Source organism: Oncorhynchus tshawytscha, linkage group LG08 (assembly GCF_018296145.1).
Source record: "Oncorhynchus tshawytscha isolate Ot180627B linkage group LG08, Otsh_v2.0, whole genome shotgun sequence".
Lineage (NCBI taxonomy): Eukaryota > Metazoa > Chordata > Actinopteri > Salmoniformes > Salmonidae > Oncorhynchus > Oncorhynchus tshawytscha.
In genome coordinates, this window is record NC_056436.1 from 34,047,909 (window position 1) to 34,073,067 (window position 25,159).

The 25,159-nt window shown below is 40.9% G+C and overlaps 2 protein-coding genes across 5 annotated transcripts in view; both read left to right on the top strand.

The window, feature by feature from the left end:
* Nucleotides 1-3,273, top strand: part of LOC112256578 (connector enhancer of kinase suppressor of ras 3) — a 73,604-nt gene extending 70,331 nt beyond the window's left edge. For both annotated transcript variants that reach the window (XM_042325448.1, XM_042325449.1), the window contains exons 21-25: nt 26-87; nt 242-360; nt 543-897; nt 1,473-1,663; nt 1,842-3,273. In XM_042325448.1, the coding sequence (XP_042181382.1) occupies nt 26-87; nt 242-360; nt 543-897; nt 1,473-1,663; nt 1,842-2,042 (928 nt within the window). In that variant the 3' untranslated portion in view covers nt 2,043-3,273. The remainder of the gene's footprint in view (nt 1-25; nt 88-241; nt 361-542; nt 898-1,472; nt 1,664-1,841) is intronic.
* A 226-nt stretch (nt 3,274-3,499) lies between these two features.
* Nucleotides 3,500-25,159, top strand: part of LOC112256575 (SR-related and CTD-associated factor 8) — a 42,033-nt gene continuing 20,373 nt past the window's right edge. The window contains exons 1-2 of one of the 3 annotated variants that reach the window (XM_024429904.2): nt 3,500-3,662; nt 5,031-5,114. In XM_024429904.2, the coding sequence (XP_024285672.2) occupies nt 3,633-3,662; nt 5,031-5,114 (114 nt within the window). In that variant the 5' untranslated portion in view covers nt 3,500-3,632. Of the gene's footprint in view, nt 3,663-5,028; nt 5,115-12,258; nt 12,344-25,159 lie in introns of those variants that run through there. The other 2 variants (XM_024429905.2, XM_024429906.2) reach the window with 2 other exon arrangements.

Sequence of the window (25,159 nt, forward strand, 5' to 3'; positions counted from 1 at the left end):
GTCTCTCTCTGTTTATCTGTTGTAGTTGGTTGAATAAGCTTGGGCTTGCTTCAATACAATACGTACCAACAGAGAGCAACACTGCTGGTAAGCTTTTATGTTGATCAGTCGGCATGATTTATCAGCTGTGGTCCATTCCACCAATTGACTCATTCTGTTCTTTACTACTATTGCCTCAGTATTACTGCTGATATTTGTTTGTCAAGTATGTAGCCTAATAGCATTTTGACTCTGTGTCCAGAGTGCTACAGTGAGGAAAGTGATCACGAGGAGGCTGAGACGACAGAGGCTCCCCCTCCCCCATACTCTGAGCAGATGAACCAGGGCTCTGTGGATGGTCCACCTGGCAGTGGACATCAGGTCAGTAGGCCGTATGCACCGGGCAGCCGAGTAGGCTGGTAATTAAGGCCAGAAGTTTTTCCTAACCGTGTGACGTGACCAAGAAAACCTCTGGGCCCTAGTTACACTGACTTACATTAATTTTTTTCAAAGTGTTGAGTATTAACCTTGCTGAACAACCCCTTTATGTTCTTCTCTCTCAGGGTACCCTCCCTCCCCCCTACTCCTCTCCCCTTCCCAGTGAGACCAATGGCTCCTTCTCTTCACCTGTCAGCACAATGACATCACAGAGTTCCGTGTCCTCACTGGCCAAGCATCGTCAGTCCTGGCTGGACCTGGTCTCGCAGGCCTCTCCTGTTGTCGGGGAAACGGTGGTGTGCTCTGTGCAGGTCCACACACATCGGCCCCCACATAATCAAGAGAACGAGGGGCCCCTACAGCACCACCAGGAGGCTTCATCCTACCAGGACCCTCCAGGCAGCACAGCCAGGGAGGAGGACTTTAACCCCAGGGAGCAGATAGAGGAGGTGGCTGTGCTAGGAATAGGGACAGAAAATGGTGAGAATGCTTTTTTCTTAACGGCTGTTGACTTAAATAAGGGGAATATTATTAATCATAATACAAATTGTGAAGGACAAATTATTGTGTGCTCCCTGGAGGCCTTTAGTTCTTACTTGATCAGACCTGTGGATAGGAGAAGTGCATGTAGACCACACTTCCTGTTGTGCAATGTCACAGCTTCTGTCTTTGGCAGCACATTGGTAGCTGTGCTTGTTGTAAGATGTGAGTTAGTTTGAATGTCTGCCTACACATCCTGCCCTGGCCTTGGAATTTTTGTTAAACAGATTTGAATACCAAAACATCCTAGTCTTCATCCTGTTTTCACAGTTTTGTCAAACATTACATTGGCTCATAACTGTCAATCAACTAGTTGGAAAAAAATATGAAACGAAGTGGAGTTATAGTCAACACTATTTAAATCCCGTCAATGAGCTCACAATGTTATTTTTAACCTGTTTTGAGTAAGAGTACTGACCTCAAACCTTAACATACTTTCTTTAAAAGTGGTAAACTTATAAATATGTTTCTGCAGAAACATACATTTCCTGAAGTCAATTGTATTGTTCTTGCAGTGAACCATGAAGCCACATCTGATGAGATGGAGAGACTGTACATCCACATCAAGCAGGCCAACCTCTCTCCCATAGGAGACCGCAAACCATCCACCAAGAGGGACTTCAGAGCCTCCTTTATAAAGAGATGTAAAAACCAGGACGTTAACGAGAAACTGCACCTCATCAGGACCCTCAACAGCACGCTAAAGGTACATCTGCCAACTTGACTAGAATTACTATATGCTTTTGTTTTTATCAGTTTATCACCACATAGGTGGCAGGATCACATGCATGTCCTTGTTTTCTATGTACAAATTGTATATGCTGTTTAGTATTGAGACCCTTGAGCATAGTTACACACTCTTTCGTTCTTCCCCTTTGATTTAGGCAAAGGAGGCAGACCTGTTGACCATTGAGCAGGTGCTGTCAGAACCCACCCCCTCCAGATTCAGGGAATGGAAAAAAGTCAACACGCCTCTGCTCCAGGAGATCTGTCTCAAGCATGGACACCAGGTGGCAGCAGAAGTAGAGCCCTCCGCAGCAGCAGCCAATGCCATTGCTGTCCCCTTTGTAGAGACCAGTTTATAATGGAGTAGGATGAAGTTGCCCCTAAACACTGATCTAAGGTCAGTGTTGAGTTTACCCCACTAATGCTTATGGTTAAGATTTGGGATGGATGAGCAGATTGCGTTCATGTGCCTATGGGTAACTTTTACTCAGAATGTTTATAAGACTCACTGCCGTTAATGTCTACCCATAACCCAGTAGCACTAAGAGTTGTTCACAGGCAGCCTGGTCTCATAGTAAACATAAATCCAGGATGCTGAAATTAGCATGATATGTTACGTTTGGTTGCATAAGATAGAAGATTACTTAAGACAAAAAAACAAAGAGGGTGGTTTGTCGGGTGGATCATGGAAGAGTGGGTGTATAACGTGAACGTCTAACAACCCAAAGGTTGCGTCTTCAAATCACACCAAAGGCAACTTTTGCATTTTAGCTAATTAGTAACTTTAACTACTTGCTACTTTGCAACTACTAAACATGTTAGCTAACCCTTTAACTTAACTCCTAATCTTAACCCTTAACCGTTTACTATTACTTCTACCACCATGTCCAGGTTGACACAGGCCGCATTTTTATCTAACTACATATGATTGGAAGCAGCTCATGTGTTGACTCTCCACTAAGTGGAATCATAAGAGGAAAGTGTATTTTTTAAAGTTGGAGTTGATGCAAACATTGTATTGTTGATTGGATGACATTATATGGTTTTATATTGTTTATGTTGTCATTTATCTTTTTAGGTTTAGAGATGTAACAATTTACGTTTTCGTCTGTTGTGATATGTACAGTGTTTGCTTGCATTTGTGTTATCTCAAGTAGTGAGTGATGGAACATTGGGTAGATGTGTCCATCTCTGAAAGCTAATTTCCACAAGTGTTTGTTATTTTGCAACATGTTCGGTTGCCTATAGGACAAGGTTTTATTTTCTAATAGTTTTACAAACAGTTCAACAGACTTGCACTGCCTTGAAATGTACAGTATGTAAGCTTTTGATACAAACTTCTGTGACTGTTATCTTGGTTATATTTTGATCATGATATCTTTGTGATTTTCCTAGAGACATTTGATCATTCAACATTGCTGTATGTGATAGCTGTTACATTCAGGTCCTGATACTTTCATGGAGACGTTGTTATGTAAGCATTCCATTTTGTGCCAGCAACAATGAATCCTGAATTGTAATTTATATGATTTAGCTGTGGAACATATTTTGTTGTTTTAGCATTGTAAATAAAGTCATTGTACATAGGTATAAAGTGTGTACAGTTCTATTGTATTTTAATTGGTACATTTTCATTAAGTGACAGTATCGAAAGAGTAATAAAGAGTTCAAATGCTCTGCATGATTTTTAAAATAATCCAGCGGGGTGTTAGAGCGTCTTTTGACCACGAGTCGTCGCCAGTTAACTACTTTCATTGGACCTGCAATACAAGTGTGTGACACTTGGGTTCGCTGGTCTCTGTGCTGCTGTTCGGATTTCATTGAGGTTGTGCGCCATATTGGCAATCTTCTCCATCTCACCAAGCTAACGTAGAGCATGCATCAAACCGGTTGTCGAGAAGAACAATATAAACATTTTACAGCTTACAACGAGATTGAAATACAACACCATGGAGGCTGTCAAAGCATTCAACGGCGAGGTTTGTATAATTTCTACCCCACTTTTCAATACAAGTGACTGTAATGTTAGTGAAATGTATGATTAACGTTAGCTAGCGTAAAGCAGAAAGGAGGAGAAGGGCAGCTAGACACAAGGCCGCATCCTTTCAGTAGACACGGTTTGCTTCCACCATGAATATTGATCACCCAGTTAGTCCTTTTCAATGTAAGCGCTACTATACCGTCATTTGGTCAGCAATACTGAGTTAAACTCGGTGAACTGTAGCTAGTTAGATTTCCATCTGGTAGAGCGCGCTAATAATGTTTAACTAGCTAGCTAATTTAGATTACAGTAGGCTAACTCAATTGAACTTCAAAATCAAAACAACCCCTGTCGCTATCTACGTCACCCTAATTTACTTAGCTATTTTCTTAACTCAGTCAACTGTAAAGGTTAGCTGGCTAGCTAGCTAACAATGTTAGCCAGACAATAGCTAGGGAGCAAGGCCTGGTAAACGTGAGACAGTTAGCTGTTTTCGCGTGGCGGCCGCTGCAATGATTCCAGTTAGGTAGAAAATTATGCAGTAAAACAATCACTGATGCTGTATCCCTTTTGTAGGTAAACCAAAATAGCATGCTAACAAGCTATTGTATTTTGTTCTAAATCATTTGGGGGGGCCCAGTAGTTTTCAGCCAAGTCACACTGGTCGAGTCATTCGTCTCACTTCAGTTAGCAAGGGCAGGACGGGTTTACTGATCCGTTGGTTAGTTTAGCTAGCTGATTTCTATCTTCCAAAATAACGAAGGTTGGTAGAAATGTGCCAGACTTTGCAACTGGGTCTGTTCTTCAGTTCGTTTGCCAAATGTCAAGCATTCTGTGTGGCCCGGTTGTTGCTGAAGCCAAACGATGACAGTAAATATTCGCAAAATCGAGTCTCCATAGTCATTAGTAGGTGATATGCATCCATTCACACATCTAGTTATGATCTCTGTAGTAATAATGCATGACTAAACTAGTAAGAAAAATGGGAATGTGGCCACAACACGGTGTGTCTGTATAGAATTACATAACATGAACCATAAAATCAGATATCATCGACAACATACAGCGAATTAAAACACTAGCATCATGCCCAATACACGCACTACTTTTTCAGCTACTAATATTTCACTGGAGGCTATTGCTTGAATATTCTTTGTGCACATAATAAAGACAGCACCAAGTGTCTTTAAACACTTTTTTGACGACATCCTTTCCCTGGCCTATGTAGCCTACTGTACAAACTAAATGTTTGCCATTCCTCTTAAGTCTTAGCCTCAGTCCTGAGTAATGTGTTACTTGTCTTATTTAACACTTTTATATTAAAATGTGTTTGAACGGTTTGTTTCCTTCACTTTTTGTCTTTCAGCTCTTCTCGTTGAACGAGTACAAGCCTCCAATCTCCAAGGCGAAAATGACCAATATTACCAAGTCTGCAATAAAAGCTATAAAAGTAAGTATGTAGAAATTAAACTCAAGAGTTGGAGTGATCGTTTACAGAGAGTCCATCTCCCAGCCGTACAATGAATGGGGTTCAAATAACCCTTGTTACTTGAACTAACTAACCTCCTAGTCAGTCTGACATGTTCTTGCAATGCACTATTTGGTTCAATTGCATAGATTGATTAAATTCTAGCTCTGGAAGGTATACAAATGTCAGCCAGCATCCTTCTATTCACTCTAACCAAAACATATGAAGATACCACATTAAAGGCCCCACCAGTGGGCAATGCCCCCTGCCCCTATTTCAATGTAATTCCTGAGCTTGGGAAATACTTGTTTAGGTTCTGCCTCTGAAGAATTACACAGGCTGCTAATACATATTAACGAATTGGGTATCTTTGACTTTGCAATCTGTTGTTTTCTCCAAACTTTTGTAATCTTCCATAAATTGCGACAGCGAATCCACCATAGAAATAGAAAGAATAAGATTAAGCTCCAGTAATATGAACAGCCTAACTACTGAACGGTTTGTTAATATTAATTTTATTTTATTTTTTATTTCTCCTTTATTTAACTAGGTAGGCTAGTTGAGAACAAGTTATCATTTGCAACTGCGGCCTAGCCAAGATATAGCAAAGCGGTGTGACACAGAGTTAAACATGGAGTAAACAATAAATGAGCCAATAACACAATAAACAAGTCAATGACTCAGTAGAAAAAAGCAAGTCTATATACAGTGTGTGCAAAAGGCATGAGGAGATAGGCAATAAATAGGCCATAGGAGCGAATAATTACAATTTAGCAGATCGACACTGGAGTGATAAATGAGCAGATGATGATGTGCAAGTAGTGATACTGGTGTGCAAAAGAGCAGAAAAGTAAATAAAATAAAAACAGTATTGGGATGAGGTAGGTAGATTGGGTGGGCTATTTACAGGTGGACTATGTATAGCTGTAGCGATCGGTTAGCTGCTCAGATAGTTTATGTTCAAAATTATTGAGGGAAATATAAGTCTCCAGCTTCAGCGATTTTTGCAATTCGTTCCAGTCACTGGCAGCAGAGAACTGGAAGGAAAGGTGGCCAAATGAGGTGTTGGCTTTGGGGATGATCGGTAAGATATACCTGCTGGAACGTGTGCTACAGATGGATGCTGTTATTGTGACCAGTGAACTGAGATAAGGCGGAGCTTTACCTAGCATAGAACTATAGATGACCTGGAGCCAGTGGGTCTGGCGACGAATATGTAGCGAGGGCCAGCCAACTAGAGCATACAGGTCGCAGTGGTGGGTGGTATAAGATGATTTGGTTACAAAACGGATGGCACTGTGATAGACTGCATCCAGTTTGCTGAGTAGAGTATTGGAAGCTATTTTGTAGATGACGTTGCCGAAGTCGAGGATCGGTAGGATAGTCAGTTTTATTAGGGTAAGTTTGGCGGCGTGAGTGAAGGAGGCTTTGTTGTGAAATAGAAAGCCAATTCTAGATTTGATTTTGGATTGGAGATAATGTGAGTCTGGAAGGAGAGTTTACAGTCTAGCCAGACACCTAGGTATTTATAGTTGTCCACATATTCTAGGTCGGAACCGTCCAGGGTAAAGGTCGACCGATTATGAGTTTTCAACGCCGATACCGATTATTGGAGGACCAAAAAAAGCAGATTTATTTATTTGTAATAATGACACTTACAACAATACTGAATGAACCCTTATTTTAACTTAATATAATACATCAATAAAATCAATTTGGCCTCAAATAAATAATAAGACATGTTCAATTTGGTTTAATTAATGCAAAAACAAAGTGCTGGAGAAGAAAGTAAAAGTGCAATATGTGCCATGTAAGAAAGCTAACATTTAAGTTCCTTGCTCAGAACATGAGAACATATGAAAGCTGGTGGTTCCTTTTAACATGAGTCTTCAATATTCCCAGGTAAGAAGTTTTAGGTTGTAGTTATTATAGGACTATTTCCCTCTATACCATTGTATTTCATATACCTTTGACTATTGGATGTTCTTATAGGCACTTTAGTATTGCCAGTGTAACAGTATAGCTTCCGTCCCTCTCCTCGCCCCTACCTGGGCTCGAAGCAGCGCTACCCATGCAGAGCAAGGGGAATAACTACACTAAGTCTCAGAGTGAGTGACGTTTGAAACTCGATTAGCGCGCACCCCGCTAACTAGCTAGCCATTTCACATCGGTTACACCAGCCTAATCTCGGGAGTTGATGGGCTTGAAGTCATAAACAGGGCTGTGCTTGAAGCTCAGGGAAGGGCTGCTGAAAAAATGCACGAAAGTGCTGTTTGAATGAATGCTCAGGAGCCTGCTGGTGCATACCATCGCTCAGTCAGACTGCTCTATCAAATCATAGACTTAATTATAACATAACACACAGAAATACGAGCCTTAGGTCAGTAATATGGTCAAATCCGGAAACTATCATCTCGAAAACAAGACGTTTATTCTTTCAGTGAAATAAATCTAACGGGTGGCATCCATGAGTCTGAATATTCCTGTTACATTGCACAACCTTCAGTGTTATGTAATAATTATGTAAAATTCTTGCAAATTAGGTGGCCCAAACTGTTGCATATACCCTGACTCTGCGTGCAATGAACGCAAGAGAAGTGACACAATTACACCTGGTTAATATTGCCTGCTAACCTGGATTTCATTTAGCTAAATATGCAGGTTTAAAAATATATACTTCTATGTAGTGATTTTAAGAAAGCATTGATGTTTATGGTTAGGTAAACATTGGAGCAAGGACAGTCCTTTTTCGCAAATACGCACCGCATCGATTATATGCAATGCAGGACATGCTAGATAATCTAGTAATATCATCAACCATGTTTAGTTAACTAGTGATTATGATTGATTGATTGATTGTTTTTTGTATAAGATAGGTTTAATGCTAGCTAGCAACTTACCATGGCTTCCTGTATTCGCGTAACAGGCAGGCTCCTCGTGGAGTGCAGTGAGAGGCAGGTGGTTAGAGCGTTGGACTAGTTAACTGTACGGTTGCAAGATTGAATCCCCGAGCTGACAAGGTAAAAATCTGTCGTTCTGTCCCAGAACGAGGCAGTTAATCCACCATTCCTAGGCCGTCATTGAAAATAAGAATGTGTTCTTAACTGACTTGCCTAGTTACATAAAGATTAAATAAAGGTGTAAAAAAAACAGCCAAATCGGTGTCCAAAAATACCGATTTCCGGTGGTTATGAAAACTTGGCCCTAATTAATCGGTCGACCTCTAGTCCAGGGTGGTGATGCTAGTCGGGCGGGTGCGGGCAGCGAACGGTTGAAAAGCATGCATTTGGTTTTTACTAGCGTTTAAGAGCAGTCTGAGGCCACGGAAGGAGTGTTGTATGCCACTGAAGCTCGTTTGGAGGTTAGTTAGCACAGTGTCCAAGGAAGGGCCAGGAGTATAAAGAATGGTGTCGTCTGCGTAGAGGTGGATCAGGGAATTGCCCGCAGCAAGAGCAACATCATTGATATATACAGAGAAAAGAGTTGGCCCGAGAATTGAACCCTGTGGTACCCCCATAGACTGCCAGAGGTCCGGACGACATGCCCTCCGATTTGACACACTGAACTCTGTCTGCAAAGTAGTTGGTAAACCAGGCGAGGCAGTCATTAGAAAAACCAAGGCTATTGAGTGAACGGTTTGTTAATATGAATAGCCTAACTACTGAACAGTTTGGTAATATGAATACCGTAACTACTGAACGGTTTGGTAATATGAATAGCCTAACTACTGAACGGTTTGATAATATGAGTAGCATACCTACTGAACGGTTTGGTAATATGAATAGCCTAACTACTGAACGGTTTGATAATATGAGTAGCCTAACTACTGAACGGTTTGGTAATATGAATAGCCTATCTACTGAACGGTTTGGTAATATGAATGGCCTAACTACTGAACGGTTTGATAATGAGTAGCATACCTACTGAACGGTTTGGTAATATGAATAGCCTAACTACTGAACGGTTTGATAGTATGAGTAGCCTAACTACTGAACGGTTTGGTAATATGAATAGCCTATCTACTGAACGGTTTGGTAATATGAATAGCCTAACTACTGAACGGTTTGATAATATGAGTAGCCTAGCTACTAAACGGTTTGGTAATATGAGTAGCATACCTACTGAACGGTTTGGTAATATGAATACCGTAACTACTGAACGGTTTGGTAACATGAGTAGCCTAACTACTGAACGGTTTGGTAACATGAGTAGCCTAACTACTGAACGGTTTGGTAACATGAGTAGCCTAACTACTGAACGGTTTGGTAATATGAATAGCCTATCTACTGAACGGTTTGGTAATATGAATAGCCTATCTACTGAACGGTTTGGTAATATGAATAGCCTATCTACTGAACGGTTTGGTAATATGAATAGCCTATCTACTGAACGGTTTGATAATATGAGTAGCCTAGCTACTAAACGGTTTGGTAATATGAGTAGCATACCTACTGAACGGTTTGGTAATATGAATACCGTAACTACTGAACGGTTTGGACTGGCATTTTTTTCAACATTATAATGGACACAGTGCAACCTTTGGTAGGATGTTGGCAGGCTATTCGGCTGCGCTACAGCAATACCAAGTCCGCCTGTGCTCATCCCATGGTTCTCACAGCTAGTGGAAGTGAAATGATGGGCTACAATGACTTTGCTCATGATGCACGCCGTAAATGATGTGTAACAACACCCTGAGCATATCAGACACGAAACAAGACAATACCAATACAAATGTAACAACAGCACAACAAAATAGATAAACATGATAGTGGAATTTTCTTTCACGGGTTCATTTTTGTTATAGGATAGACACTTGTGGTTTCTAGCTGCACCAATCAAAGCAGTGGAGTATGGTCAAACCATTCATCTTGGTGGTTCAAAAATGCAATCATATCATACACAATTTTACCATTTATGAAATGTTCTTTTTAAAATATATATATATATTTATTTATTTATTTTTAAATATATATATACAGACTAGCTAAAAAAAATGAAACTTGACAAATTATCCAATGGATTATGATAATTTGTTGGTGAAAAAGTTAGAATTTTCTCCGTGGCTCAGGTGACCATGTGTAGGCAGGCTACAGCAAAAAGCTGTTTGGCTCAGCTCAATCCCGATTCGTGAAGAGGTAGAACTTTGCAGGTGTTTCTGATTAATAAACAATACCATGCTGGAGGGTGGTAATATTCAAATAAAACCCAGCTCTGAAAATAAACGTAGATGGAAAAGTATTAGCATGTCATCTCATAGATGAAACACGCCATTGACATGGAAAATATCTGAATTTCCAACTTCAAGCCCAAATATATCATACTTTGACTAAAATGCTGACTTATTGACTTAAATTGTTGTGCAGCAACATGGGCAAGCTATGGGCATAGTCTTTCAGCCAAAAAAGCACATTTCGTATTTTAAACCTTTTTTCCTAACCAAAGAACCTTTTTGTCGGACTGATAAATTCTGTCATTTGTATGTGATAACGCTAATTTCAAAATAGGTCATAAACTACTGTCCTAAACACTGGCAAAACATGCTGATAACTAGGACTGATAAAATGCATAATTTGAAAGTGCCACTAAAGAATGTGCCTCAATGTTGATCATGCCATTTGAAGTAACTAGTACCAGTAGCTACGTAGATAAGCAACTATTTTTGGTTGGTAATGGAGAAGTTATTACAGTTGTCCTGTGGCCCAATGCCATTTTTCACTGCAACTGAGAACACTATCTGTACACATAATTATAATAGGGTGCTACTGTCAGGTGTTGTTGGCAACTTAAACTCCAACTCATGTTCGCCACAAATAGAAGAGTTCTTATTTTTGCCACTATGCTATATAGTAACTTATGCTGTTTGAGTACTTCTTCAACTACACATTTGTAGGCCTAGACAAAGTAAGAAGCACAAATCAAAGCTAGGACTGGTGACCGCTTCAATAGGCCTAAATCACAGCCTTATTTCTCTAGGATCACATGCGTCCACCTTTTATGGTATAAGTCCTCGTGTTTCCTTTCCATACTGGGTATGACTGTGCCTTATGCTGACGAGTAGCAATGGGTTGAAACTCTAGTGGACGCCTATTTTAAGATGATGCAGATAAGCTGCTTCTATTTGATTTGAAAATGTCATAACCACCAAAAGTTATGAAGAGGGTGTGTATGTTTGGTATCACATTATTCTCCTCGTGTAGATTTTCTCTGAAACTTTAATCTTTCAGCTGCTGTTTTTATACTTTTACAGGCCTTGCCAGTCCACCCCTGTGCATTGTGGCCCAATGATTGTACTGAGTCTACTCGGCTTAGCATGCAGTCTAATTAGCTATAACACAGTTAATTCAACAAGAGGAAAACATTTACAGACTAGGTTTATGAATAATAATAATAAGCTATTTATTTTCACCCAGATCACATAGGCAGCCTGTATAGAGGAGTATTTTTAGTTGTCAAAAGATTGTCGCCAGCTCACTCACAAACATAATTTGATAGCTCATCTGTGTAGTTAGTGCCTGTGATGATGTGAGCCCATCAACTACTGCAGAGCTCTCCCCCAAATTCCACCAAACACAAACAGTGTGTGGCTATGAAAATGCAGGAGAAATGCATTATTAACAACATCAGCTTTGGAAATATAGCGCAACACAAAATATGCGTTATTTTTAGCATTGGTTCCAATTTCAGGGATGTGTACTTTATCAGCTCCGATACTTCCACAGTGCAAGTAAATCACTGCTGGCTTAAACGTTGAACTGACATACTTCATAGAATATTCATCCTAATGAATCATTTCCTGGTTAGCTACACTTAAACAGTCATAATACTTTTGTGGGGCATAGACCAGTATTACAAAGACATTCTATCACTAAAATAATCTTAGCGCTTATCGTCTTCATCTTTCTGCTGTAGGCCCGCCTCTCGCAAATCTTTCTCGGTCTCTATGAACGGCTCCTCCCACTTTGTTGCAGATAACAAAATAAAGTGCACCACAATAAAGTGCAAAACTAACCCATTTATGGATGGTCATTCAATATGTTTGTGTTTCTAAATCTGTACGAATTAGTGTAATCTTGGTATTGCTTTGCCTGTGTTGCCTGTGAATAACTCCTGTTTCCCCTTCCCTCAGCAGCTCTCCCAAAGCACTGAAAGTGAAGCAGGAGGATGGGGTGCAGAGAGTAACAGAGAGATAAGGGAACCCCTAACCAGCTTAGGTAGGAGATGGGCTGTTTCAAACAAGGAACATGGAAGAAGCCAAATCAATGAGACTCAAATTGCTCCTTCACAGAGGGAGATGGGGCTGGCTGCAGAGCTTTTGGCTCCCTGGGTCTAGTTCAGTACCCAAGCAATGCTTTCTTTTTTCTCTGGCTTCATACGTGGTCAGTTCTGACTGAATTAGGACTGAGTTGAATAAACCTAGCTGTTGTTTGAACTTGGAAAGTTGGTAATCCGTGTTCAGTCCATAGTGTAGGCTAATTAATGTTCTGTGGCTGCCTGAGTTAAGCTGACCAGTCACTGTTCCCACCATTCTTATGAGAGTTTTCGGCCAAGGTGGACTTAGAACAGTATCTCCTTTTTAAATGTTTTATACTAATGCGAAGTAGCTGTTGGACACCATGCACTGTAGAGTCACAGTTGACATTAGGACAACACTGCAGAAGAAGGTGAAAATGTATCACTGACAGATGAAACATGTTCTTAGTTTGGTTTGTAGTTTTGAAGTTGTCAGAGGCTGGCATGGCTTGATGTTCAGGGATAGTAGTCTTTTGTCAGGACTCACGCGACCACTGGCTCAAATTCCATGAGATTCCTACATACTACTCTAGCAAATGATCACTTTTTGCTAACATTTCGCCCTTTCGACCTCTGAGGCTCTGAAGACAGTCGAGAGGCCGAAACCAAAGCATCATTTAAAAAAAAAAAACTTTGCGTGATCAGTGTGCAGGAGTTTTAAAGCTTTAATATGTAACTTTTTGGGCGACCCGACCAAATGCACATGGAAATGTGTGTTATTGATCTGTCATTCTCTTTGAAAGCTATTCTAAGAAGCGGTAGATATGTTCTATGTGAGCTATTTCTATGCTTCCCGTTTTGTTTTTCCGTCTTTTACTTTTGGTTTTGTACACCAGCTTCAAACAGCTGTAAATACAATATTTTTGGTTATGGAAAATATATTTCAACGCGGTTCAGATGGTACAATGATTCTCTACACTGTACTTGCTTGTTTTGTGTCACAAACTGAGCTTAGGCGAACTATTAGAGATTTCTCCGTAGTGCATCTTTAGCTATTGTTTCATATCTACAATACACCCACAAATAACCTATTCTGAATGTGTGAGTGCCTTTCACTTCAAATCCCTGTGAATGGGCATTCTGCTACTCTACTCTTGTCGGGAGTGTGGGGGCTATTGGTTGAAATTCTTCCGGAGAATCTGATGTTCTCGTTGGTTCGGCCTCCTTTGACACTAGCATATCACAAGCCAATCACCACAGAGTGAGGTGGTGTTCAAAAGTTGGTGGCCCGTGGGGATTGGGGTGGAGACCGACAGCGCATCTCGGTATGGAGCACAGTTAGGTATGGAGTTCACAATGCATGCATCATCTCATCAGCTGGTAAAAAAAAATATTGTGCAGGGTAAATTTGCTGTAGCCACAGCCTATGCTACCGTAATAATAGGCCTGATATACAGTATCTCCATGATGGATTAATATGAATGAACATCACTCTCTCGCCATCAATTCCATTAAAAATGCAACCAAAATAGATAATCCTGTTCAAGATTGAGATGTGTATATATATATACACACACACACACACACACTGAGTGTACACAACAATAGGAACACCTTTCTAATATTGAATTGGACCCCCTTTTGCCCCCAGAACAGCCTCAATTCATTGGGTCATGGACTCTACAAGGTGTCAAGCGTTCCACAGGGATGTTGGCCCATGTTGACTACAATGCTTCCCACAGTTGTCAAGTTGGTTGTATGTCTTTTGGGTGGTGGACCGTTGTTAATACACACGGGAAACTGTTGAGCCTGTAAAACCCAGCAGCGTTGCAGTTCTTGACACACTCAAAGCGGTGAGCCTGGCACCTACTACCATACCCTGTTCAAAGGCACTTAAATTGTCTTGCCCATTCACCCTCTGGATGGCACACATGCAATCCATGTCTCAATTGTCTCGAATTCATCTACACTGAAGTGGATTTGAGAAGTGAAATCAGTAAGGGATCATGGCTTTCACCTGGTCAGTCTGTCATGGAAAGAGCAGGTGTACCTAATATGTGTACACTCAGTGTACAAACATGTCATAGCCTACCTCTGGCCACCCATCCATTTTCCTGGAATCTTTCCCTCGTCAAATCAACGTCTTGCTTATTATTTTGCTGAAATCCTGTCACATTTATGACCAACAACAAGTAGCCTTGAATGCATGGCCTAAAGCAGTTATTTATTCCGTCATGATGAGAAGCAAATGCTGTCTGCACCTTATTCTAGTCCCAAATAGGCTATATACAGTATTATTCAAGAATGTCATTACAATATTAAAAGGCGCCAATTCTAGCAAGTGATGGCCCGTGATGGAAACGCATACACTGTATGAGGAATTAATCTGAAAGGTAATGTTTCAGCCTTTGTCTTGCATAGTGCAGGTAATCAATTCAATGCAGTATTATCCTTATTTGTAGCTTCTAATTTATAGCCTCTGTCTTCTAGGGCTGGGAATTTCCAGGAACCTCGCGTAATAAGTGCAGAAAACATGTTGGCCCAGTATTTAAAAATAGATGAACAAGTTATAGGAGGAAAAATACCAGAGTTTTGTCGCAGGTACAGCTGACTAGCGTTGCCTACAGTAGTTTATTTTATTTTTTTGGACAAAGTTACTTTGAGTCAAATATCGCTATAATATTGTCTAAAAATAATATTTTGACATATAGCTTTTACCCCCCGTCACTACTGTCTTCACTGTTCTCAATTATGCACCTGCCCCCGACTGGCCTCTCCTTCGCTCCTGTGGAGTCCCAAGAAAAAGCTAGACTAGAATAGTTTGTTGGACATTTTTTATTTTGAGATGATAAAAATAAAAATATTTTTTAAAACGAATATATATTCAAAGGAGGATTCAAGCTTGCTCTTGTTTGCTGGATGTAAAATACAGCAGCCAAAAGAACTCATGGGCAGTTTGAGAGTGTGTGCGATGGTCTGAATGCATATCAGGGTAGCCTAGTGGTTAGAGCGTTGGACTAGTAACCGAAAGGTTGCAAGTTCGAATCCCCGAGCTGACAAGGTACAAATCTGTCGTTCTGCCCCTGAACGGGCAGTTAACCCACTGTTCCTAGGCCGTCATTGAAAATAAGAATTTGTTCTTAACTGACTTGCCTAATAAAATAAAGGTAAAATAAAAAATAAAAAAATAAAGCAGTTATTTAGTCAGATCCAAACTCCATCCTCGAGAAGCAGTCTACATCTTATTCTAGTCTGATATTTTTCAACCATGTAATTACAATAATGAAAAAAAGGACAACACCACTTCATTTAACTGTTGAGAGCAAGGAAGGAACAAAGCAACAATAGAGACAGGAAGTGATATGTATGCCTTGTGGATAAATATTCTGAAAAGTAATAGAAAACGATAGTAGTGGCGTCTTTTTGTAAGCACAACTCCGCCATGGTTCGTTGGACAAAGCCAATGCTCTCTAGGCCCCTTGCTTTTTTCAATCTTTACTAGTGACATGCCACTGGCTTTGATTAAAGCCAATGTGTCTTATGTATGCGGATGACTCGTCACTACACAAGTCAGCGAGTGCAGTCACTGCAACACTTAACAGAGAGCTGCAGTTTGTTTCAGAATGGGTGGCAAGAAATAAGTTAGTCCTAAATATTTCAAAAACTAAAAGCATTGTATTTGGGACAAACCCTAAACCTCAACTAAATCTTGTAATGTAAACATAATGTGGAAATTGAGCAAGTTGAGGTGAATAAACTGCTTGGAGTAACAATGGATTGTAAACTGTCATGGTCAAAACATGTTGATACAACAGTAGTTAAGATGGGGAGAATTCTGTCCATAATAAAGCACTGCTCTGCCTTCTTAACAACACTATCAACAAGGCAGGTCCTACAGGCCCCCGTTTTGTTGCACATTCAGTAGTGTGGTCAGGTGCCACAAAGAGGGACCTCGGATAATTACAATTAACAGCACAATTATTATTATTTTTTGGTCTTGGGCTCATACAATGTCTTTAACGTAGGGCTCAGGTAGCATCAGGCTTGAATTTTCATGCTGATCAAAGCTCTAAACGCACTGCCCCTTTTTTTTGCGCTTCATTGCGGCCACATCGGACTGTTGGTGGTTGATGTTACTCTTCAGTAACACAGACACCAAAGCGAATCAGGGGGAGAAAAATAGGTTTATTCAAAGTGGACAAATCATAGATGATATGCTGAGAGGTAGATGTTCATTCTCCCATGTCCTCAGTGATTCTCTCCACAGAAGAAAAGGAGAGGATGTAGTTTTATAACCCAGCACTAGCCTGTGGTTGTCCAATTAGAAATCCTTGCAATAAAACTGGGCCAATGGCCAAATAACAAGTATCCTATTTCTGGCTCAATGTTTCAACAATTTGAACAAATGAAAATTTGCCATGTAGCTATGAGTCCCGGACTGAAATTCTTCCCATGTCTCTGACCAATTGATCATTAATCCCCTATTACAGAAAAAACACTATTTCCATTGATCGTTATTACTCTATTGACTTTTACTCCTCTTGACCTTTAGTACTCTATTGACCTCTCGTCCTCTGCGTTGTGTATTTATCCTTGAAATATTTTTACAGAACTGAATAGCTAGTTGGGTCATAGGGCAGGGGCATTCCAATGAGTTGGTCCGGGTGTGTCAATCAAATCTGGTTGATTTTTAAACGGACCTTTACACTTTGTTGCTTTGCCTTTTCACAAGGCTCAACTTCAGCTTCCTCACAGTAAACATCCAGAAGTAGATATGTATACATCTCGGAAATGTAAGCACTTAGGGGGGAATTGTTTATTTATTTTTTTCCAAAGCCTGGTGGGTTGGCAGGAAGTTACATGTTTGTTCACAATATCTTTGGGTAAGATATTTGCTGCATTTATTAGTCATTTATTTTCGTGATACTCAATTGGAAGTTATGACCTCGTGTCATCGCTGCAACTCCCAAATGGGCTCGGGAGAGGTGCCGTTCGAGACATGGGTCCTCCTCTTAACACTGTTCGCTTAACCCGGAATGTGTCGGAGGAAACACCTTGCAACTGACGAACCTAGATGGTGCAAGGCCAAATGTGCACCGCCCTTCAGGTCTCCCTGTCTCGGCTGGCTGTGACATAGAGGCTGTTCTAACATGTTGTTTTGATGTAGGCTAGATTACATTCACGAGCTGCTGTCAGATCCTGTACTTACTAAGCCGTTATTGAGCCATGTGGGTTAACGGTGGCCTAAAAATATTTCAACCCTTGAAAAAGTATGACTTTTTAACTCGAGAGCACAGCAACAATGTTTTACCTAGGCTACAGTAGTTCGGCCTCTACGTTGCATAGGAGTGTGGGTCAGTTTGTTTAGAGTCTCACCAGGTTGGAAGAACTTGACTCTACTCAGGCCAAAAGATAAGCTGGGTCATTTTATTACAGCAATTAGAGAAGAACCTTGGGTTCTGGGGTCTCTTCATTATGGGTCTCTTCTCAATTGGTGTGCTGCTGCACAATATTAGTTCAGCAATTGTTTGGCTCATGTCTCAAGTTAGTCTGCTTCATAATAGACTTATTAAATGCATAATTAACCATTCATGGCTATGGTATATGCTGCTCCCAAGTACTTTTGTTTAACCTGCACCACAGTACAGAATACGTTGCAGCTGCAACACTTGGAAGCAGCACATGCTCTCTGCGAGCTTTATTTCTTTTTTTCATAGTGTTTAATATTGGCCCAACATCTGTTTGATAGCTTAGGATGTGCACATTACTCACACCCTTCTTTCCTGATTTAAAGTAGAATGCAGCCTTTATGGTATTGAGAAAGCCCCCAAGCACAATGAACTTTGATGGTACAAAATGCACCTTTTTATAGAGTTATCGTGGCCGGTTCAGATGATCGTACTACACTTCATATTTGTGCACACACCATAATGCAACGTTAGCGCTCTCCAAACAAATCCACCTGAGGTTTTCATCAGATTGGCGTGTATATGCCGCCTGTGCCAGTGTAATGTCTGAGGAACACTTATCAGTCTACTTTGGTACTGCTGCAAGCAGGCAGTCTATAGGCTACATCCAATGAGGGTGGCAGTACCCTCCGTTGGTTTCTTGATGGGTGATTAATGGACAGTATATTATCCCTAATATCCCAGCATATTAACCCCAGTACCCCTGCTTCACACTACTAGGTGTATTCCATCCAGACAATAAGATGGCTGAGATATTTATGTGTGATACAGTAACCAAGTATTTACTGTGGTGTGCATGGTAGTGGTGGCTAGTAGGTCTAGTTGTTGGTTTAGGCTTTGTGTAGTCATATAGGGATCAAGTAGTAACACTGCTGGTTTGACAGTCTGCTGTCTGTCCCGCCTCTCGGTACCTGGGGGTGTGGTGTGCGCTGTGGTTGCAGTCAAATTCCTACACGGAGGGAGAGCGCGTGAATTTGCACGTCCCATATAATGTGGTAACGATGAGTCGAAATCTGACACATTGGTTTATTTTGTTTGGCGTGCAGGGTCCGACATTGATTATGGCCTACCAGGCCAGTAAAAACATTTCGGGCCAGTGGATCTCTTCAGTCACATAGGGACAGTAACTTTTCAGTACATTTTTGCATTCCAGTCCAACTTTTACCAGCTCTGTCGCAGTCAACAATTGAAAACCTTTGACGACTACACTCGTAATTGTCACTCTATTTGTATTTGAGCATATGATTGGCTGTTCTTTCACGCACCTCCACGCTCCCGCGAGACAACTTCTCGAGCAGTACCAGTTGATGCCTTCACACAGCACACAGGAGCTATCTAGAGCAAAAAGAAGTGCCCGTATATATCTACTCTCTGAGCTTATCTATTTTAGGGAAAGTTCTTTACCAAAGTAAACCTTCAATAGTGAACATACTAGCAATATGCTGGTTACGGTTGATAGTCTGCAAAAAGGAAAGCTACAAAAAAACGCCTAGCATTGGTATTGGCTAAACCATGTCATCTCTTTTGAAACGTTTGTCTTAAAATGGGTGCGTCCTATTTTTTTAATCTTCTTAATTACGTACTTTAGAAACAAAAATGTATGCAATTAATTCAATGCAACTCCAAAGAATAGAGTAATGACTTGCGTTGCTAAATTATATTACACTGCTTTTTAATACGTATGATAATAACCAAATGTAGCCTATTAATAGCTGAATATAAAGAGAAAGCATGACAACGTATAGGCCCTGCATGACCAATGCGTTTAACAACTTCACCATGTCCAGGCCAGTCAAAATTATGTCCGGCCAGTAGATTTTTTGGGGGGCCAGTTAACGTTGGACCCTGGCGTGTTTCATATGCATCCACGGAATGGTACACATCGGCTATTTACTGTGCTTTGCGTGAGGAACAGTCAGCTTGACTAGTTTATAAAATGTGTTGACCTGACTGGCTAAAGTCAGTCGCATTTCTTTTGCCAGTCATAAATCATACAACCTAGTTATATATCCATAATATCACATGGAGACACGTCAACTAAAGATCCCAAGTGGCGCAGTGGTCTAAGGCACTGCATCGCAGTGTTCGCTGTGCCACTAGAGATCCTGGTTCGAGTCCAGGCTCTGTCGCAGCCGGCCGCGACCGGGAGACCCATGGGGTGGCGCGCAATTGGCCCAGCGTCATCCGGGTTTGGGGAAGGTTTGGCCGGCAGGGATGTTCTTGTCCCATCGTGTACTAGTGACTCCTGTGGCGGGCGGTCGCTGACACGATCGCCAGGTGCACGGTGTTTCCTCCGACACATTGGTGCGGCTGGCTTCCAGGTTAAGCGGGCATTGTGTCAAGAAGCAGTGCGGCTTGGCTGGGTTGTGTTTCGGAGTTCGCAAGGCTCCCGACCTTCGCCTCTCCCGAGTCCATGCCGGAGCAGCGGTATGGACTCGGGAGAGGCACAAGACTGTAACTACCAATTTGGATTCCACGTAATTGGGGAGGAAAGGGGGTAATTAAAAGTTAATTTTTTTAAAGATATTTTTTTTTTAAGGTATTTTTGATATGAAGTCAATTCAATTGAGTGACTCATCAGTAGCCTACCAAATGAAATCGATAAGAGAGCTGTTCTTTTGGAACTGGTAGGCTTTTTTGGAACTGGTAGATTTTTTTGCAATTTCTCTGCAGATAATTTTGTATTGTATTGTAACATTGTATTGTAGGCTAGTGGAGAGAGCCTCATTCAGGTCCAAAATATGAGAAAAGAAATAGGATTTACTGTAGGTCTACTGATTTTAATCAATGTTGACAATTGAGTAGTCAACTGCTACTTTCTGTGTAGCAAAGCCTGTGATAACACCTGCGTAATTCTTCAATCATACCTGTATTTCTGAGAAAAAGCTTGACGCCTGTGGAAGTCAGACTCTTACAGGATTCTTTAAAGGCCCTGTGGATTCAGAATAAATGTTTTCCTGTGTTTTATATCACATTGTACAACAGCTGATGAAACTAACACTGTAAAAGTGTTATTTCCTGGTAGTTGCAGGTTGAAAATACAATCTAGCATTAGAATGTACCAGAGGCCACGAAAGTAGAGCTTGTTCGGCAAAAGAAACAGGAGGAGCTTGGCTGGCTACTCCATGTGCTTCTGGAAAACACCAGCTAATGCCACTGTGACTGTAGAATCACTATGGAATGCTGCTGATATTGTGCTATACTGGAAGGTGCAGCCAGGAAATGCTGCTGAATCTGTGCTATACTGGAAGGTGCAGCCAGGGAATGCTGCTGATACTGTGCTATACTGGAAGGTGCAGCCAGGAAATGCTGCTGAATCTGTGCTATACTGGAAGGTGCTGCCAGGAAATGCTGCTGATACTGTGCTATACTGGAAGGTGCAGCCAGGGAATGCTGCTGATACTGTGCTATACTGGAAGGTGCAGCCAGGGAATGCTGCTGATACTGTGCTATACTGCAGGTGCAGCCATGGAATGCTGCTGATACTGTTCTATACGGGAAGGTGCAGCCATGGAATGCTGCTGATACTGTGCTATACTGGAAGGTGCAGCCATGGAATGCTGCTGATACTGTTCTATACTGGAAGGTGCAGCCATGGAATGCTGCTGATACTGTTCTATACTGGAAGGTGCAGCCATGGAATGCTGCTGATACTGTTCTATACTGGAAGGTGCAGCCATGGAATGCTGCTGATACTGTTATATACTGCAGGTGCAGCCAGGGAATGCTGCTGATACTGTGCTATACTGCAGGTGCAGCCAGGGAATGCTGCTGATACTGTTCTATACTGAAAGGTGCAGCCATGGAATGCTGCTGATACTGTTATATACTGCAGGTGCAGCCAGGGGGAATGCTGCTGATACTGTGCTATACTGGAAGGTGCAGCCAGGGAATGCTGCTGATACTGTGCTATACTGAAAGGTGCAGCCAATGAATGCTGCTGATACTGTTCTATACTGCAGGTGCAGCCATGGAATGCTGCTGATACTGTTCTATACTGCAGGTGCAGCCATGGAATGCTGCTGATACTGTTCTATACTGGAAGGTGCAGCCAGGGAATGCTGCTGATACTGTGCTATACCGGAAGGTGCAGCCATGGAATGCTGCTGATACTGTTCTATACTGCAGGTGCAGCTAGGAAATGCTGCTGATATTGTGCTATACTGGATGTTGCAGCTAGGGAATGCTGCTGATACTGTGCTATACTGGAAGGTGCAGCCAGGGAATGCTGCTGATATTGTGCTATACTGCAGGTGCACCCAGGGAAGCTGCTGATACTGTGCTATACTGCAGGTGCAGCCAGAAAATGCTTTGCTGGCATTGAATATATGAAATTGATTTACCACAGTCCGTTAAAGTTCAATTGCATTTCAAGTTATATTTTCTCAATTTAGCTTTCATGGAGAAGATTGTACATACATGTTTGACATTTGATTGGAAAGATATAGAGAACATTGAAACTGGATGATTTGATTGAAAGTGAAATGTAACCTATTGTTACAGTTTGAGCTTTAGTCGCTCCTTGATCAGCCACTTCTCATGTCACAATGAAAGTTATCATTCATGATTTAGCCAGTGTTCGTTCACTCTTATCAAATGAATGATACATTTGTTCTCTAGCACGTATACACACACACACACACACACACACACACCCACCCTTGAAGCGAGTAGCATTTTGAGTATGAAATTCACTGCTTACCAATTGCAGCTAAATAGAGTGTAGAGTGAGGTGATTATTAAGCGTCTTCTATGTCCTATTATATCTGGTATAGCTACTGTAATGCATCTCAATTCTTGAACGTGAAACCTCAATAAGAGGTCTGAGTGGAGCTATAATAACATGCTGTAGTAGTCTATACTCCATCCCACTGCTTCTTCCTAACCAGTTCTAAATATACAGGAACCAAACAGTGATTACTGCTAGCATAAGGCATGTACTCACTAAAAGCAGACTGACCTTTCACCACCACACAGAGTAGTACATCATGTATAGGAGGAGGGGGGCCTTTTGCTTGGAGACAGCGCTACTTAGCGAGGGCTACGGCGTGCGTGTTTGTCTTTTTAATCTTTGTCTGTGAGCGGGTGGTGAGCGGGTGGTACGTGCCTCTCTGTCAAGGGAAGGAGGTTGGGGTTCAGGGGAGCCCAGCTGGACTCTATCCCCACAGACCTCATTAAGCACCCTTATCCTCTCTACCACTCCTCTGCTCTACCCCCTCCTCTTGTCTACGAGGTATGCAGTTTGTTGAAAACTATATCAGCCAAATGATGTTGAATCTTGACATTTCAAACCACATTACTACTTAATGAGAAAACATTCATGGTATTTAGTTTAAGAGAACGAATGAGATTGAAGATAACCTGGGCTAATTTGAATGGGAGCAAATGGCAACAACAAAAAAATCCCATCCATACCCCAGTAGACCTCACATGACCGCCACAAAACCCCATGCTGTGTGCCAATACCTCTGGCTTGGCTATCTGCCTTGTCTGAATGTAAACGTTTCCAGAAAGTGTCGGCTCAGTTATGTTTTTAAAGTTAGTTCCAGTGCATGAAAATGTGCTTTCGTGTGTGCGTTTGGCGCTATGCGTCTGCTCTGCGTAAAGGTCTATCTATAAACGAGGGTACCAGTGAGGAATTCCTACACTGGACAACTTGGTCATTGATTATCATCTGCAATTGATTTCCATGTCATTACATTAAGATATTATGGAGAATCATAGCTATTTTCAATCAATTTCACGAGTTGATTTAAAACCTGTTTAACTCTTTTATCATGTTTGGTGTCTCGACAGATTTGTCCAAAATCGTGACTTAAAACATTGCTTCTTTGTCCTTGCGTTTATGGCAGTGTAAGTTGTCGTTATCTCATATATTAAGCATTAGCGTTAATCGGTTAAGTTAGACATTGAACTTCAATCCTGTAAGAATCCTGGATCTAGCGGTTGGGACAGTTTTTTTTTTTTTTTTTTTTTTTTAGTATAGAGATCTCAGAAATGCAGTGTAACTATGTAACATTTAGTGTCTCCTTATGTTACTGGGTGAAAACAGTTCATGGGCACAGAAATCCAAAATAATAAATGTGAATGCAAAATCAAATATGTCTCACCGAAAGTGTCATATTACCTTGATAACTTTGATGTGATTCTTCAATAATTTTGCATAATATTTGGTGGATGCGCATTTAGTGTCCAGCTGAATAGTTACGCTGTGATATTTTCACGCATAATCATCTGATCCAGGAAGGAATCTTTCGATTGATAGTCCAATGATGAACAGCTGTTGTGATGCAAAAAAGGAATGTCTCATTCGTTACACCGGTGTTCCTGGATCCACGTTGGATCTAATATCCCTAGCGAATTGATGTTGATCATCTGTTGTCTGCATGATTTCCAGCAGGGTCTCGTTAGTTTTAACAGAGAACGCATCAAGGTAATGTGTTCATGTTTTTGTACCTCAGATTGGACAGTCTTCTGAGCACAATTGTGTAGGATATATTATTGCGCAACACCCAACACTCTTCCTATGAATTATTCTAGATATAATGACCACAAATTACATAGCCAAGTGGGCTTATTAACAGTATTATCTGGTAATGAAATAACATGACACATACATTTTGTTTTCCATGGTCCACCTACAATTTTAAACAATACAAGGGGCTTGAAGTAGCCAACTTAAATTTGCAGCTATTGTTGGGGGCATTATGAGGATGACAACATCTGTTGGCTTAAACTTGGCTTTCCATACAAAACCTTCCATTAAAAAAAAACAACTAGTTTTTGGTCACTTACTCATTTTAAAAACAGCGAATGTGAGATTCAAATAGCGAGATTAATGCAACAGAAAAATCGCTGTGTATGCGTCCAATTTATTTAGTCAGGTGATGCTCACATTATTCTCACATATTTTAGTATGTAATAATAATTTGAATATCAATGCATTGGCAAGGCCTAAAACATGCATTATTCTTAGTGGTAATGGCCTACTTGTTTCTCTTCACCTTTTGCATGCTTTTGGAACAGGGAGTTCTATATTAGGTCCTGTACAGTGCCTTCAGAAAGTATTCAGACCCCTTGACCTTTTTCCACATTTTGTTTACATTACAGCCTTATTCTAAAATGGATTTTAAAAATCCTCAGTATTCTACAAACAATAACACATAATGACAAAGTGAAAACAGGTTTTTAGAAATGTTTGCAAATGTATAAAATAAAATAAAAATCGAATGCCTTATTTACGTAAGTATTCAGACCCTTTGCTATGAGACTTGAAATTGAGCTCCGGTGCATCCTGTTTCGATTGATCATCCTTGATGTTTCTACAAC